This window comes from Saccopteryx leptura, chromosome 1, assembly GCF_036850995.1.
Source record: "Saccopteryx leptura isolate mSacLep1 chromosome 1, mSacLep1_pri_phased_curated, whole genome shotgun sequence".
In the NCBI taxonomy this organism is placed as follows: Eukaryota; Metazoa; Chordata; class Mammalia; order Chiroptera; family Emballonuridae; genus Saccopteryx; species Saccopteryx leptura.
The window spans coordinates 233,686,997-233,700,807 of record NC_089503.1 but is presented as its reverse complement, the minus strand read 5'-3'; the positions used below and the strand labels follow the sequence as shown (position 1 = coordinate 233,700,807).

At 38.1% G+C, this 13,811-nt stretch overlaps 1 protein-coding gene across 11 annotated transcripts in view; it reads left to right on the top strand.

Moving 5' to 3' along the window:
- NEK1 (NIMA related kinase 1) overlaps positions 1-13,811 on the top strand; it is a 156,406-nt gene that overhangs the window by 68,059 nt on the left and 74,536 nt on the right. For all 11 annotated transcript variants that reach the window (XM_066387877.1, XM_066387881.1, XM_066387878.1 and 8 more), the window contains 2 exons: positions 5,907-6,067; positions 11,078-11,180. In XM_066387877.1, coding sequence (XP_066243974.1) covers positions 5,907-6,067; positions 11,078-11,180 — 264 coding nt within the window. The remainder of the gene's footprint in view (positions 1-5,906; positions 6,068-11,077; positions 11,181-13,811) is intronic.

Genomic DNA, 13,811 nt, shown 5'->3' with positions numbered 1-13,811 from the left:
TGATGCTTTCTGCTCCTCCCCCTTCTCTCTCTCTCCTCTTTTTAAAATCAGTGAATAAGATATTAAAAAGTTTAACAGCAGTACCTGGAGCTTGGCTATCCAGGTCTCGTGTTAACGTCCCGTCTCTCTCCTGTGCTGCCAGTCTTTGTATTGCCTGTGCTCTTTTCCCGTGTAGCACCCTTTACACATCCGTGGTAGGCTGAAATTCCAAATGACTCGCCGAATTCCTGGACTTGGTGTACACACCTGGTATTTTCCCTGCCCTTGAGTAATGTGCACCTTGGGAACATGGTGGTTTTACCTTTTGGCAAATGGTGACGGGCTAGCCACTCCTGTGATTACAGTAACATTTTATAAGACTCCCTCCTGGCAGCCTGATGGAGAGAGGAAAGCTAGAGATGTGCTTCTGCTGGCCGGGAGAAAAGCAAGCGTTCACGTGGCAAGGGAGTTAAGTGACCTCTAGGAGTTGGTGGTGCTCTCTGGCCCACAACTAGCAGGAAAAAAGCCATTACTGCTACAAGGAAATGAGTCCTACCCAGAGTCAGTGAGTTTTGAAAAGGACTTGAGCCTCAGATGAGAATTGCAGCCCTGTCTGACCCCTCGATTTCTGCCTGGTGAGATCTTAAGCAGGGTACCCAGGTAACTAACTGTACCCAGTCTTCTAAGCCAGGGAAACTGATAGATAATAAACGGATATTGTTTTAAGGTGCTCAGTGTGTGGGCATTAGTAACACAGTAGTAAAAATGAACACACTTGTACTCCTCTGAATTATACTTTTAATTTGTATCATCCAATCAACTTGTTAGTCCACATGTCTTCAAACTGTGAATTCCCCTGACCCATGCTCATTACACTTGGTATTTAGATTGATTGCCATTCTTGTTTCTTTTCTTTAAAAGTTATGAATAAAAATTTGCTTTGTCTGTTTAATGTAGTCATACATGTTCTATTCTGGCTTTCCTTGTTTATCAGTCTTTCAAGAAGCACAAAGTTTTTTTGTTTTTATATTCTATATCAGTAATTTAACGTCACTTTTCCTAATTCTATATTAATATAGGTTTATACCATCTTCAGTAATATATATATATTTTATATATATTTTTTACTAAAAGAGACAGAGAGAGGGACAGGGGGCAGATAGGGACAGACAGACAGGAGGGGAAAGAGATGAGAAGCATCAATTCTTTGTTGTGGCACCTTAGTTGTTCATTGATTGCTTTCTCATATGTGCCTTGGCTGGGGTGGGGGCTACAGCTGAGCCAGTGACCCCTTTCTCAAGCCAGAGAACTTGGGCTTCAAGCCAGCAACCTTTGGGCTCAAGCCAGTGACCATGGGATCATATCTGCGATTCCACACTCAAGCCAGCGACCCCATACTCAAACTGGTGAGCCTGCACTCAAGCTGGCGACCTTTGGATTTCAAACCTGGATTCTCTGCATCCCAAGCTGACGCTCTATATCCACTGTACTACCACCTGGTCAGTCTAGTAATATAATTTTAAGTTTTACTTTGTTATTTTTTTTTTTTACTGTACTATCTACTTTACTATGAAGTACAACTTATTACCTACTGAATGATAAGGATTGACTCAGACCTGGTTTGGCCCATTCTAAAATAACTAACTGCACATATTACCCAATTGGAAAGTAAAAATTTACCGGTCAAAGTGTAGAACCTCAGTAATTGTCAAGCATTTTATATCAAGTGTATAATTAGTGTTGATAATTTGATTGTTTTTCTCCCTTTGTGTACATCTTCTTCTATACACTAAAATTTCTTTTTTTACTGTGATGTCTAAAGCTGTATTTAATCCTCAAGTCCAGTTTTATCAATGTTATTTGATAACAATTTTTCAACAATGTTGGGTACAATGTACTTAACAGATTTCTGCTTCACTTTTTAAATTCTATAATGCCATCATTGAGCATTAATAAAGTAATATATTTGCCCTAACAAAAATTTCTCCATGATTCTAATTCTTTTTTATTTATTTACTATTTTTATTTTGGGGGGAGGCAGAGAGACAGGCTCCTGCATGTGCCCTGACTGGGATTCACCTGGCAAGCCCCTTTCAGGGCAATGCTCTGCCCATCTGGGGTCGCTGCTCTGTTGCTCAGCATCAGAGCTATTTCAGTGCCTGAGGCAAGACCATGGAGCCATCCTCAGCACCCAAGGCCAACTGGCTCGAACCATTTGAGTCATAGCTACAGGAAGGGAAGAGGAAGAGAGAGAAAGAGAGAAAGAAGGGGAAGGTGAGGGTTGGAGAAGCAGATGGGCACTTCTCCTGTGTGCCCTGACTGGGATTCAAATCTGGAACTTCCACACGCCAGGCCGACTCTCTACTGCTGAGCCAACTGCCCAGGGCCTCATAACTCTAATTCTATATTAGTTTCTATACTTATTCCCCACAGGTTTTGAAATATACTGCTCACAAAAATTAGGGGATATTTCAAAATGAATATGAAGCTATAAAATATCCCCTAATTTTTGTGAGCAGTATATTTAACTTCTTAGGCTGTTTGATTTCTGTACCATTGATAAAGACCTGGAGGCTCAGTATTAATGTGAATCAAATTAAGAAGATCCCCAAAATAAGATGAAACAAAAACTAAATAATAAAAGGAGTATTTCAAAATTAATACTATTATTATATATACTCTGAATAAAAAGACATTCACCGTAGAAACAACTGTCTTTGATTATTTATGCAAAATCTGGCATACTTTTCCTCTATCCATTTTTGATGTATCTTTTATGAATGTTTTTTTAGAAAAATTATGAGATATTCCACTTGTGTAATTTGATCACATGGTGATCATAATATGTAAGAGGTGTGTCCATTGTTTGAGAACATGTTGGAATACTATTCAGCACCAAAAAAGAATAGGCTGTTAATACATGCAACAACATGCAACAATCAAAACATTATACTGAGTGAAGAAAGCCAGACAAGAGTGCATATTGCATGATTCCATTTATTTGAAATTATAGAAATGGCAAATCTAATTTATATGATAGCAGATCAGCAGTTACTAGAGTGAAGAAGCATTGGCTTCAAAGGACCACGAGGGAAGTTTCAGGTGATGGATATGCTTTTGTTTGTGGCAGTGGCTACACAAGCATATACTTTTGTTAAGATTCTTCAACCTATTCTTATATTTTGGGGGAAAGTGATATTTTTTAAGTAATAGGAGGGGAGATAGTAAGACAAACTCCTGCATGTGCCCCAACCAGGATCCACCAGACAGCCCCTGTCTGGGGCCAGTGCTCAAATGAACTGAGCTACAGTGTTTCCCCATGCAGGAGAAGCACCTTAAATTTTGGGCCCAAAATTTGAAAAAAAATGTATTACATAAAGTTATTGAACTCAAGTTTTATTCATTATAAAATTCATACAATTCCTCATCACTGTCAAAACTCCCATCTATTAGCCTGTCCTCATCTGTGTCTGATGACAAATCACTGTCTTCATATATTGCCTCGTCCTCAGTTCCATCTATGGCATTTGAAATGCCACAAACACTGTATAAGACGCACCAAGTTACTCTCATAAGGGATAAAACTACCTTTTACCAGAATTCTGATTCTCTTTGTCTTGAGATTCACAGCATTTTGGAGATGTGTGTGCAGAACACCTTGATGAAGTTTCCTGCCTAATTATCTTACCTATTTCTGGCAACTTTTATCTCTTGTTATTCAAACATCTTTAGTCAGTTATCTGTACTTATCTTGAGCTGATACATCTTTTTTTTTTTTTTTTTCTGAAGCTGGAAACGGGGAGAGACAGTCAGACAGACTCCCGCATGCGCCTGACCGGGATCCACCCGGCACGCCCACCAGGGGCGACGCTCTGCCCACCAGGGGGCGATGCTCTGCCCCTCTGGGGCATCGCTCTGCCGCGACCAGAGCCACTCTAGCGCCTGGGGCAGAGGCCAAGGAGCCATCTCCAGCGCCCCGGCCATCTTTGCTCCAATGAAGCCTTGGCTGCGGGAGGGGAAGAGAGAGACAGAGAGGAAGGAGGGGGGGGGGTGGAGAAGCAAATGGGCGCTTCTCCTATGTGCCCTGGCTGGGAATCGAACCCGGGTCCCCCGCACGCCAGGCCGACGCTCCACCGCTGAGCCAACCGGCCAGGGCCAAGCTGATACATCTTTAAATTATGTTTTCTTACAATATTGTATCAACACACTGTGTCAAATTTTAACAAAATTCTCTCTTGTTAGGTACACTGGGATTTTTTATTTAATCCTACTTTTATTTTTTTAATCTTTTCTTAGCCAAACTTCTTTCTTAAGATGTTATCACTTGGAAGCTCTTCCTTTACTGTCAGTTTTCTGGATTCTGTTCTTATTCACAAAATAAATGGGTTTTTGAAATGCTACCACTCAACATTAGCAGTTTGTCTTATTTTCAGTGCTTTGAGGTTATTGATTTCCTCATCTCAATGAGATTCTCCCACTATGACGTCTGTAGCATCATACACGTATTTCTTTTTAACTTTTTCTCTTTTCTGATGTTTGCTAACTTATTTTTCTAGGTGCTTGAGTTCTTATGTGACTGAGGTTGCATTCTGATGTGTCCGCCTTTATCCTGTGTCATTCCCACAGAGAATGCAGAACTCCCTTCAACATTTACTTCTTAGTCGATTGCCTGTATTTATTTGTAGGCTTCCTGGATTGGTGTCAGGGCAACAAGCCCTCTAACTAGTCCACCTTGTTTTCTCTCTTATTCCTGCTTATCATGCATACTTTGATGTACTGAACTTTTTATGGTACTTTTACTAGACAGTTTGTAATTGCTTTCTGTTGTTGTTTATTATATTAACTCAGACACCCAGGCTTGATAGCAGTTAGCTATACCAACCTTTTATGACCAAGCTTAATGCTCCCTCTTTGCCTTTCTTCTAATTATATGTATTAGTCTTCTTAGTTCCTCCCGCTACTGCCAACACCCAAGTATATACATACATTGTTTACTTTTGCTTTAATACCCTGGCTCATATTTAATGTCTCTTTTTTACATTGCTTTCAAGGCTGGGTTGAACAGTATGTTTTTCCACTGGTTTTAAAATTTTTTTTTTAATTTTATTTTAATTATTTTTATTTATTCATTTTAGAGATGAGAGAGAGAGAGAAGGAGGGGAGGAGCAGAAAGCATCAACTCCCATATGTGCCTTGACCAGGCAAGCCCAGGGTTTTGAACCAGCAACCTCAGCATTCTAAGTCGATGCTTGATCCACTGCGCCACCACCAGTCAGGCTAATTTTTTTTAAGGGATTTTACTTCAACAGTTTTTTTCTGTTTTGTACCTCTTACCATTCATTTGCCACAGGCACGAAAAGTTTTTCTAGTATTGTGCTTTGCCAACCTGTTTGTAAACTGCTTAAGGATCGATACCATGCTCTACTTCTATTTATACCTAGAATACATTCCAGTGCTGTTTACATCTTTACTGCTTGTTGAATTGAACGATTTGGGGTATATTAAATACCATATACAAATAGTTTTTGTTAAATATAACTTTTAGTGCTAAAAGGCAAGCTCTGCTTTACTTATATGCTATACATATTTAAACTTAATAGAGTGGGATCACATAAAACGTACACTAGAACCTTGTTTCAAAACCTGTTCATTAAGACCACATATTTCCATATTTATACAAATTTAGTGACATTTTATATCTTTGTTACATTAAGTTATGCTTTATTGTTAGTAACAAAGTGTACTACTTTTTGATTGTTGTTATAATATAGTAGAAGACATTTTCCCATAGGCTATATGTTTATTAATATTTTCAAATTAGATCATTGCTTTATAAGAGTTAAGTGCTGAAATCTTTTTTTGGGGGGGTAGTGTAGTTATTTTAGACACTGTGAGAAACATGTGAGAGCTCTTTGTTTAATTCCTAGGCTACCTCTTACGGCAGTGGAGGGCCTGTGGCACCATCAGCGTTCTCTCCTCGAGGACAGTATGAACATTATCATGCTATTTTTGATCAAATGCAGCAACAAAGAGAAGATAATGAAGCAAAATGGAAAGGTGAACTACGTGGCCGGAGGCTTCTGGAAAGGTATGGCTGTGTTCTGTAGAAGTTGCTTATGCTCTGCTTCAGAGAAAGTAATAAAAGTCATGCATATTTACCTACAGAGGAATTTCACCTGGAGTACATCCAGGATTTCCTAATGGGGCTTCAGGTCGTTACTCTTTCCCTAATGCTGATGCTATAGAAAAACTTTGAAGAGAGTGAAGGCCCTGTCTGAACAAGCCTATGCAAACTGGAGGACTGGGACGATCCATAAATTCATCCTAGTGTGTAATTTTGTCTTGTGTCCTGTCTAGCTCAGTATCTACACTTTGTGAATGTTTTTCTCCATTGATTTCATTAGCTAATTTTTGCCTTCTGGCTGCAGTGATTTTCTTAGGTGCAAATTTGGCTTTTGATTACATATGGCAAACATGTAGCTCTTCAGTTCAGCATAATTTTTATAGCTTATTTATATGTTATAGGCTGAGTGTACTATTAAAGGAACGTGATAACTTTGAGCAAACATATGGTTGTAATAACTTCATCCACTTGCTTTAAATAAATCAGAATATATTTAAATGGAATCACACTTTATGCAAAACTACAAAGCAAATTTTTTTTTTCTTTTCTCACTTAGAATTCACGTTTCTCTTTGTTGTTTTGGCTTGTTTTCTCCTCACATTCATCACTGATTTATGGCTCTCTATGATCCTGTTCATCAGCTTTTTTCTTTTCTTTCTTTTACTTTCTTTCTTTTTCTTTTTTTTATTATTAAGTGAGAGGTAGGGAGGCAGAGAGACAGACTCCTGCATGTAACCCCACGAGGATCCACCTGGCATGCCCAGTAGGGGGTGATGCTCTGCCCATCTGTGGCTCTTCTCCTATGTGTCCTGACCAGGAATCAAACAGGGGACTTCCATACGCCAGGCCAATGCTCTATTGCTGAGCCAACTGACCAGGGCCACCTTTTTCCTTTTCTTCCATTGAATTAATTTAATGCAGTAGCAGTCAATAGTTTTAATTTTCATAGTTCCTTTTTTCTTAAGTATGTTTTTGAGAAAGGAAAATTATATACAGACTCACATATAAATGTATATTTTTTAAGAGATAACAAAGCAAATGTTATGTGTGGTTTTATCCTCTGGTGTTGTTGATCTTTTTAATATATAATTGGTTTGGCTTTATTTTGTTTTATTTTAGTCAGCTCTCCTAAAGTAAGTATGTAATATGTAAAGAAAATACAGAAAACTATGTTATGCTTCTGCTAGATGTTTCTTGCTTTTTTAAGTTGAATTGACAAGTAATAGACTATATTGGGCTATTTGCATAAGTCTTACTAAAATTTTGAAATGTTTACATGTATTTATACCTGAGTTTCAAATATTCTTAAATGTCTGTACATCTCAGTTACCTGTTCCACTCTACCACACATCCCAGTCAGTAAGTTTTTGAGCATCAGCTGTAATTTCAATATAAAATTTTTCAGTTTTTAAACCATTTTTGGTTGTGAGATCATTTATCGTTCTATTGGTATCAACTTTGGTGGACCTAGCTGTATTCAGATATATAGTATATATTTTCTTCTGTGGCAGTGTAGTTATTGATGACAGATATTATTTATGTAACACTTACTATATACCATGTTGGATTTATTCATCACAGCAACTCTTTGAATTAGATATTTGTTAAAATAAAGATGAACAAATTAGGACTTATAGAGATTTAAAACTTGTGCATGGTCAGGCAGCTAGTAAGTGCTAGAGCTAGAATTTAAGCTAAGTCCATCTGACTGGAGAGTTCAGCTCCTTAAACACTGTTATGAAGATTTCTCAGCTTCTTGAGATACTACTAGTGAATAGGCTAAAAAGTTATTGACTTAGTTATACAATTTTAAAATTTTGGGTCCTTTAATAATTAAACATGATACCAAGTGTTGAATGAGCTTTTGTGTACAATTGATCCTTGAACTACATGGGTTTGAACTGCGTAGATCCATTTATATGTGCAATTTTTTTCAATAAATATTCAGTTGGCCTTTGTATCTCTAGGCTTTGCATCTGTGCATTCAACCAAGCTTTGATCAAATCTGTGGTTGGGAATTCACAAACGTAGAGGGCTGACTATGCGCATTATCCCACAACATTTGATTTAAGGGACTTGAGCATCCGGGGGTTTGGTCTTTGTGGGGAAAGGAGGCTTTTGGAACCAGTCTACCATGGAAACCAAAGGATGACTGTAATTTGTATGTCATTCTTTTCCCTGATTCAAACTGAATCAGCAAACAAATCTAAAGTCATCTAAGACTTCCAAATTCTCTTTTCCTCATATTTTGGATCACCCATATTTGCGATTTCTTATTTATGGCATTACTTATTTTTCCTCTTCCCTTATCAGTAACTCTGGCCAGTTCAACTTTGCTAATGGCTCTGTCTTATTGCACCTCTTCAATCAGCTTTTTTTAAAGAAGACTTTATAATTTTAGAGCAGTTTTAGGTTCAAAGCAGACTTGAAGGAGAAAGTACAGAGATTTCCAATATTTCATCCCTATCTACACATGGCCTTCCCCATTATCAGCATCGCCACCAGAATGGTACACTTGTCACAGCTAGTGAGCCTACATTCAGTTAGCATTTAATATTGGCAATTCAGCCATAGAAGACCATTTTATAAAGCTATAGTGTTGAGTATCTCTTAACATTTGTGTTCTACAGTGCTTTTACTTTTCCAAGTGTTTTTCTCTATATTACTTCATTTAATTTGAGTAAAGCTGACAATAATTCCATTCCATTAGATAGACATTATGCCTCTTAAACGGAGGAGGAAGCTTAATGAGTAAACCGTCTCCTTTCTTCATCTCATTAACCCTATACTGCCCCATTTTTTTACCTTAAACCATATTGACTCATTTTTCGTTTCTCACATTATTTCTGCTAACTAGAGCTCTGCTTATTTTCTGTTGCTTTCACCTCTTAAAATAATTTATTTGTAGTTATCCTTCACAGTTTTTCAATTTTCCTTAATCAGTAAAGGATTTAAGATATTAGGTACCCTACCCAGATCTCGCCACTTATTTATGCATTTGTAGTAAGAAAAGGAGAGAAAATAACTTTTTTTTTCTCCTGTCAAGATGAAAAGAGAGGAAGGAGAGGGGGAAGGTTGGAGAAGCAGATGGGTGCTTCTCCTGTGTGCCCTGACCAGGAATCGAACCCGGGACATCCATGTGCAGGGCTGACACTCTACCACTGAGTTGACTGGCCAGGGCCATGATCAGATTTTTATCAAAATAGTTTTGTGCCACTGTGGTATTAAATATACCAAATTGAAGGATCAGAGTGACAAACATTAGACATAGTGTTTTAGGATGAAAAATCAAACATATTTTACTCCTGTAGAGGTTAAAGAAGGAAATTGATGCATCAGGACACACAACAGAGAAATTAGAAGTTTTATCTATTACAGGTGGTGGTATAAGCTTCCAGGATCCCCCCCAAAAGAACCCTAACAGTAGACATACAGTTTCAGTAGACTTGTCTGAGTGTCATACCCTCTGAAAGTTTGTTTGCCCTTTTCAGGCCCAGCTTTATATAAATGGGGCTATAGCAGACCAGGATACAGCCTGGCCTGGCTATAGGAGGGACACATGTTGCATCCAGATCAGATGTACCTTATTAATCTCAGAGTTATACAGTGCATAGTATGACTGGTAGAGGCCAGCACATGTGCACTACAGAGGCGGAAACGAATTTCTCCTTCGTTATTCTTAATCTACTCAAGCTACTACCATGACTTAGGTAGAGTGTATTTCTGAATTTGCTGATATGGAACTGAATTAAAATTTAGCTATCTAGACATATCTGAAAGTCATAATAAAAGGTTTTTAACCAGCTTTAGAGATTATCTAATCCTAGAAATTCCAATGTTGGGAATTTCACAAGAATCTCTGTAAAGTGCCACATAAGGTAACTGAACCTTAGGCCATGCTTGTGCACAGCTTTGTTGCAGAACAGATTTTAAGTTTTTACAGCTTAATTTTATTTCTAGAATATTTTTATGTTTCAGTTTGTAGTTAACAAAACATGTAAAAGAAATGATTATTTGGGGCATAAAAATCAGAAGTGTTTAAACCTACTGGAAGACAGAGAGGCATTATTGCATGTATTTTTCAGAGCATAACTTAGTGATGGACCTGAGGAAGGCTGCAGGAAGTTTGTGCTGTAGTAGCCAAAATCCAGTCAGCAGCATGGGCATAACTCACTCTTCTTTGCTCCTCACCTCCAAAAGTAACTGCAGTTAAATGAAATGCTAAGAGTTCTATGATTACTGGGTTGGGTTGTATTTATTTTCGTGTTTCCTATGCTTAGCATGGTTAATAGACATAATATATATTAGATGTTCAATAAATGTTATTGATATTTTTATTTGTAGTCTAGACTCAACATGTTTGCATCCTTTAGTAATTGTTGAAGATACAGAAATATACTTGGAAAAAATTTAAACAAATAACGCTGCTATTAATTTTTGCCTGACTTGCCTATTTTACTTTTTCATAGTTTTGATATTCAAGAAATTTAGACATTGCTATGTTTTTGAAATTTCACACATCAAAACTTTTTATTATTTTTGTTCATTTTTGAAATTGCTACTATACTTTAATTGCTTTAATTTTACTTCAGTACTGATTAAGGAAGGATCTTAGATATATTTTATACAGAGTTCCAAAATGAGTTAACTACTTGGAAGCTATTGAGATTTTTCTGTAATTAGGTATAGTCTAAAGTAATTTTATGTGTCTATAAATAGAATAGATTAAATGTAACCTTGTTAAGATTTGAGATAGTAGTATACATTTTACTTCTATTTAAATCAGTAAAGACTTTGATTTAGGTAGAGATACTAACATATATGTAGGTATTTCTTCATCACAGAGGAAGGTTTTATTTCATATCAGCCTTTCTTTATATTCTACAACAAAGCAAATATTTAGAATAATTTTTAACTTTATTGAATACTTAACACTCAGAATTTCTGACTTTGCTATTTGTCCACATGACTCAGGCAGAGGGGGCAGCTAACTGTGGAAAGAACTAAACAAGTGGAAGAGTTCCTGCAGCGAAAATGGGAAGCAAAGCAGAATAAAGCGCGAGCTGAAGGACACAGGGTAGGATGTTTTTCTTTGGAGGTTTTAAGCATATTAGTATTCCAAATGAAGGTCTGGAATAAGGTAAGTATAAATGAAAAGAACTGTAATCTTTTACAAACAATTATAAACATTTGCAGAGTGTAAAGTTGTATTATTATATCTTTATTTAACCCCTCTTCTGCTATGTCTTTTTACACCAAGGGTAAAATTCTATTGTTGGTTTGGTTCATTGGAAGTAAGTTCATAGTTGTATCTTTCCTTTAAAAAGAGCTAAAGTAGGTGTAGCAACCCAGATATTTATATTGAATGAATTAGTTCTTACTTTATTGGTCACTTTATTTCCCCATATGCTCTTGGTTTTAAATGCTTTTAAATAGCAGAGAATGTAAGCAAATTGGGAAATAAATATTTGGATAAATACAGTGGTACCTTGAGATACGAGTTTAATTTGTTCTGTAACTGCGCTCGTAAGTCAGTCAACTCGTATATCAAACAAATTTCTCCCATTTAAAATAACTGAAATAGATATAATTCATTCTAGCCCTGTGAAACATCTCTAAACCATCCTAAATTATGAAAAAAAAAAGTTTTGTTTTTGTTTTTTTTTTGTATTTTTCTGAAGCTGGAAACGGGGAGAGACAGTCAGACAGACTCCCGCATGCGCCCGACCGGGATCCACCCGGCTCGCCCACCAGGGGCGACGCTCTGCCCACCAGGGGGCGATGCTCTACCCCTCCGGGGTGTCGCTCTGCCGCGACCAGAGCCACTCCAGCGCCTGGGGCAGAGGCCAAGGAGCCATCCCCAGTGCCCGGGCCATCTTTGCTCCAATGGAGCCTTGGCTGCGGGAGGGGAAGAGAGAGACAGAGAGGAAGGAGGGGGTAGGGGTGGAGAAGCAAATGGGCGCCTCTCCTATGTGCCCTGGCCGGGAATCGAACCTGGGTTCCCCGCACGCCAGGCTGACGCTCTACTGCTGAGCCAACTGGCCAGGGCCAAAAAAAAGTTTTTAATTAAGAAACACACATGTATATTTTACCAATGCATAATAAAATATATGAAATAAAAGAAAAAAGTGTTATTTACTACTGTATTCTTACCTTGGAGACAGACGAGTGCGGCTAATGGAGGTGAATGGCGGAGGAGGAGGGAGGGAGGAAGGGATGCAGGCACTGTAGACACAAACTAAAACTGCACTTTCTTAACACTAAATGTAAACTAAAACTTCATTTTCTTTACTTTAAACAAAACTAAAACTGCACTTTCTTTACTTAAAATAAAACCACAAAAACTTAATTGTAAAAAATGCACTTTCTTAACTTTAAACTTAATCTAAGCTTAATATTACATATTTTTCATTTAATCATCACCCGTTTTTGCCTTTTGGTTGCACTTTCGGCACTTTCACTTGCAGGACTTTTGAATAAAAATCTATCTAAAGAGGTTTGCTTTTGCCTGCCTTTTAAAATGTTACAGAAATGTGACAAACAAGTGTCATTAAAAAGTGCTGAAGCACGACCAGTTGAAACTTTTTCTGGGTGTTTCTTTTCAATGAAACTTGAAAGCTTCTCCCACATTGCCAGCATGTCTTTAATTTTACTTGTAGAAATCACTTCCTCCGACTCTACCTCCTCCTCACCTCTAATCTTTTGCAGAAGCTCTGTATGTTGCATCATCTGTAGCTCCTTCAACTCCTCAGTTGAGAGTTCCTCCTCATGTTCCTTGATGAGCTCATTTACATCACCCTCATCTACCTCCCGACCCATTGACTTTCCGAGGGACACAATCTCCTCCAATGCTTCTACCTCGGTTTTGATCTCCGGTTTGAATTCTTCAAAGTCCCTGTCTGTAACAACATCAGGCCATACTTTTTCCATGCCGAGTTCAAGGTTCTTGTAACCTCCTGCTATGCCAAGTCAATAATGTGTAAACATATCACAATGTTGTAGTGATCTTTCCAAAACTCTCGAAGGGTTAAAATTGTATTCTCAGTCACCTCAAAGCAGCGGTGGAACAAGTACTTTGTGTAAAGCTTTTTAAGGTTGGAAATGACCTGCTGCTCCATAGGTTGCAAGATTGAAGTCGTGTTGGGTGGGAGGTAGAGGACTTCCACAAATTTGAACTCATCGAGAATATCATCTTCAAGACCCGGTGGGTGGGCTGGAGCATTTTCAAGGATTAGTGATACTTTCATCAGGAGTTTATTTTCTTGAAGATATTTCTTCACTGCAGGACCCATTCAATAAAAAACTGCTGCGTAACCCATGCCCTAGCATTGGCGTGCCACATAACCTGCAGTTTTTCTTTAAGAATCTTGTGAGTCTTAAAGGCTCGAGGATTTTCGGAATGATATACTAGCAATGGCTTTACTTTACAGTCACTGCTAGCATTTGCACACAATGCAAGGGTTACACTGTCCTTCATGGGTTTATGGCCTGGCAGCTTCTTCTCCTCTGTGGTGATGAAAGTCCTCTGGGGCATTTTTTTTCCAAAACAATCCTGTTTCATCACAGTTGAACACTTGTTGGGGGATGTGACCTTTCTTTGCGATAAGCGCAGCAAAATGTGTGATGTACTCCTCAGCTGCCTGAACATCAGCACTCGCAGCTTCACCATGCCTCACCACCGAGTGGATGTCAGATCTCTTCTTGAAAT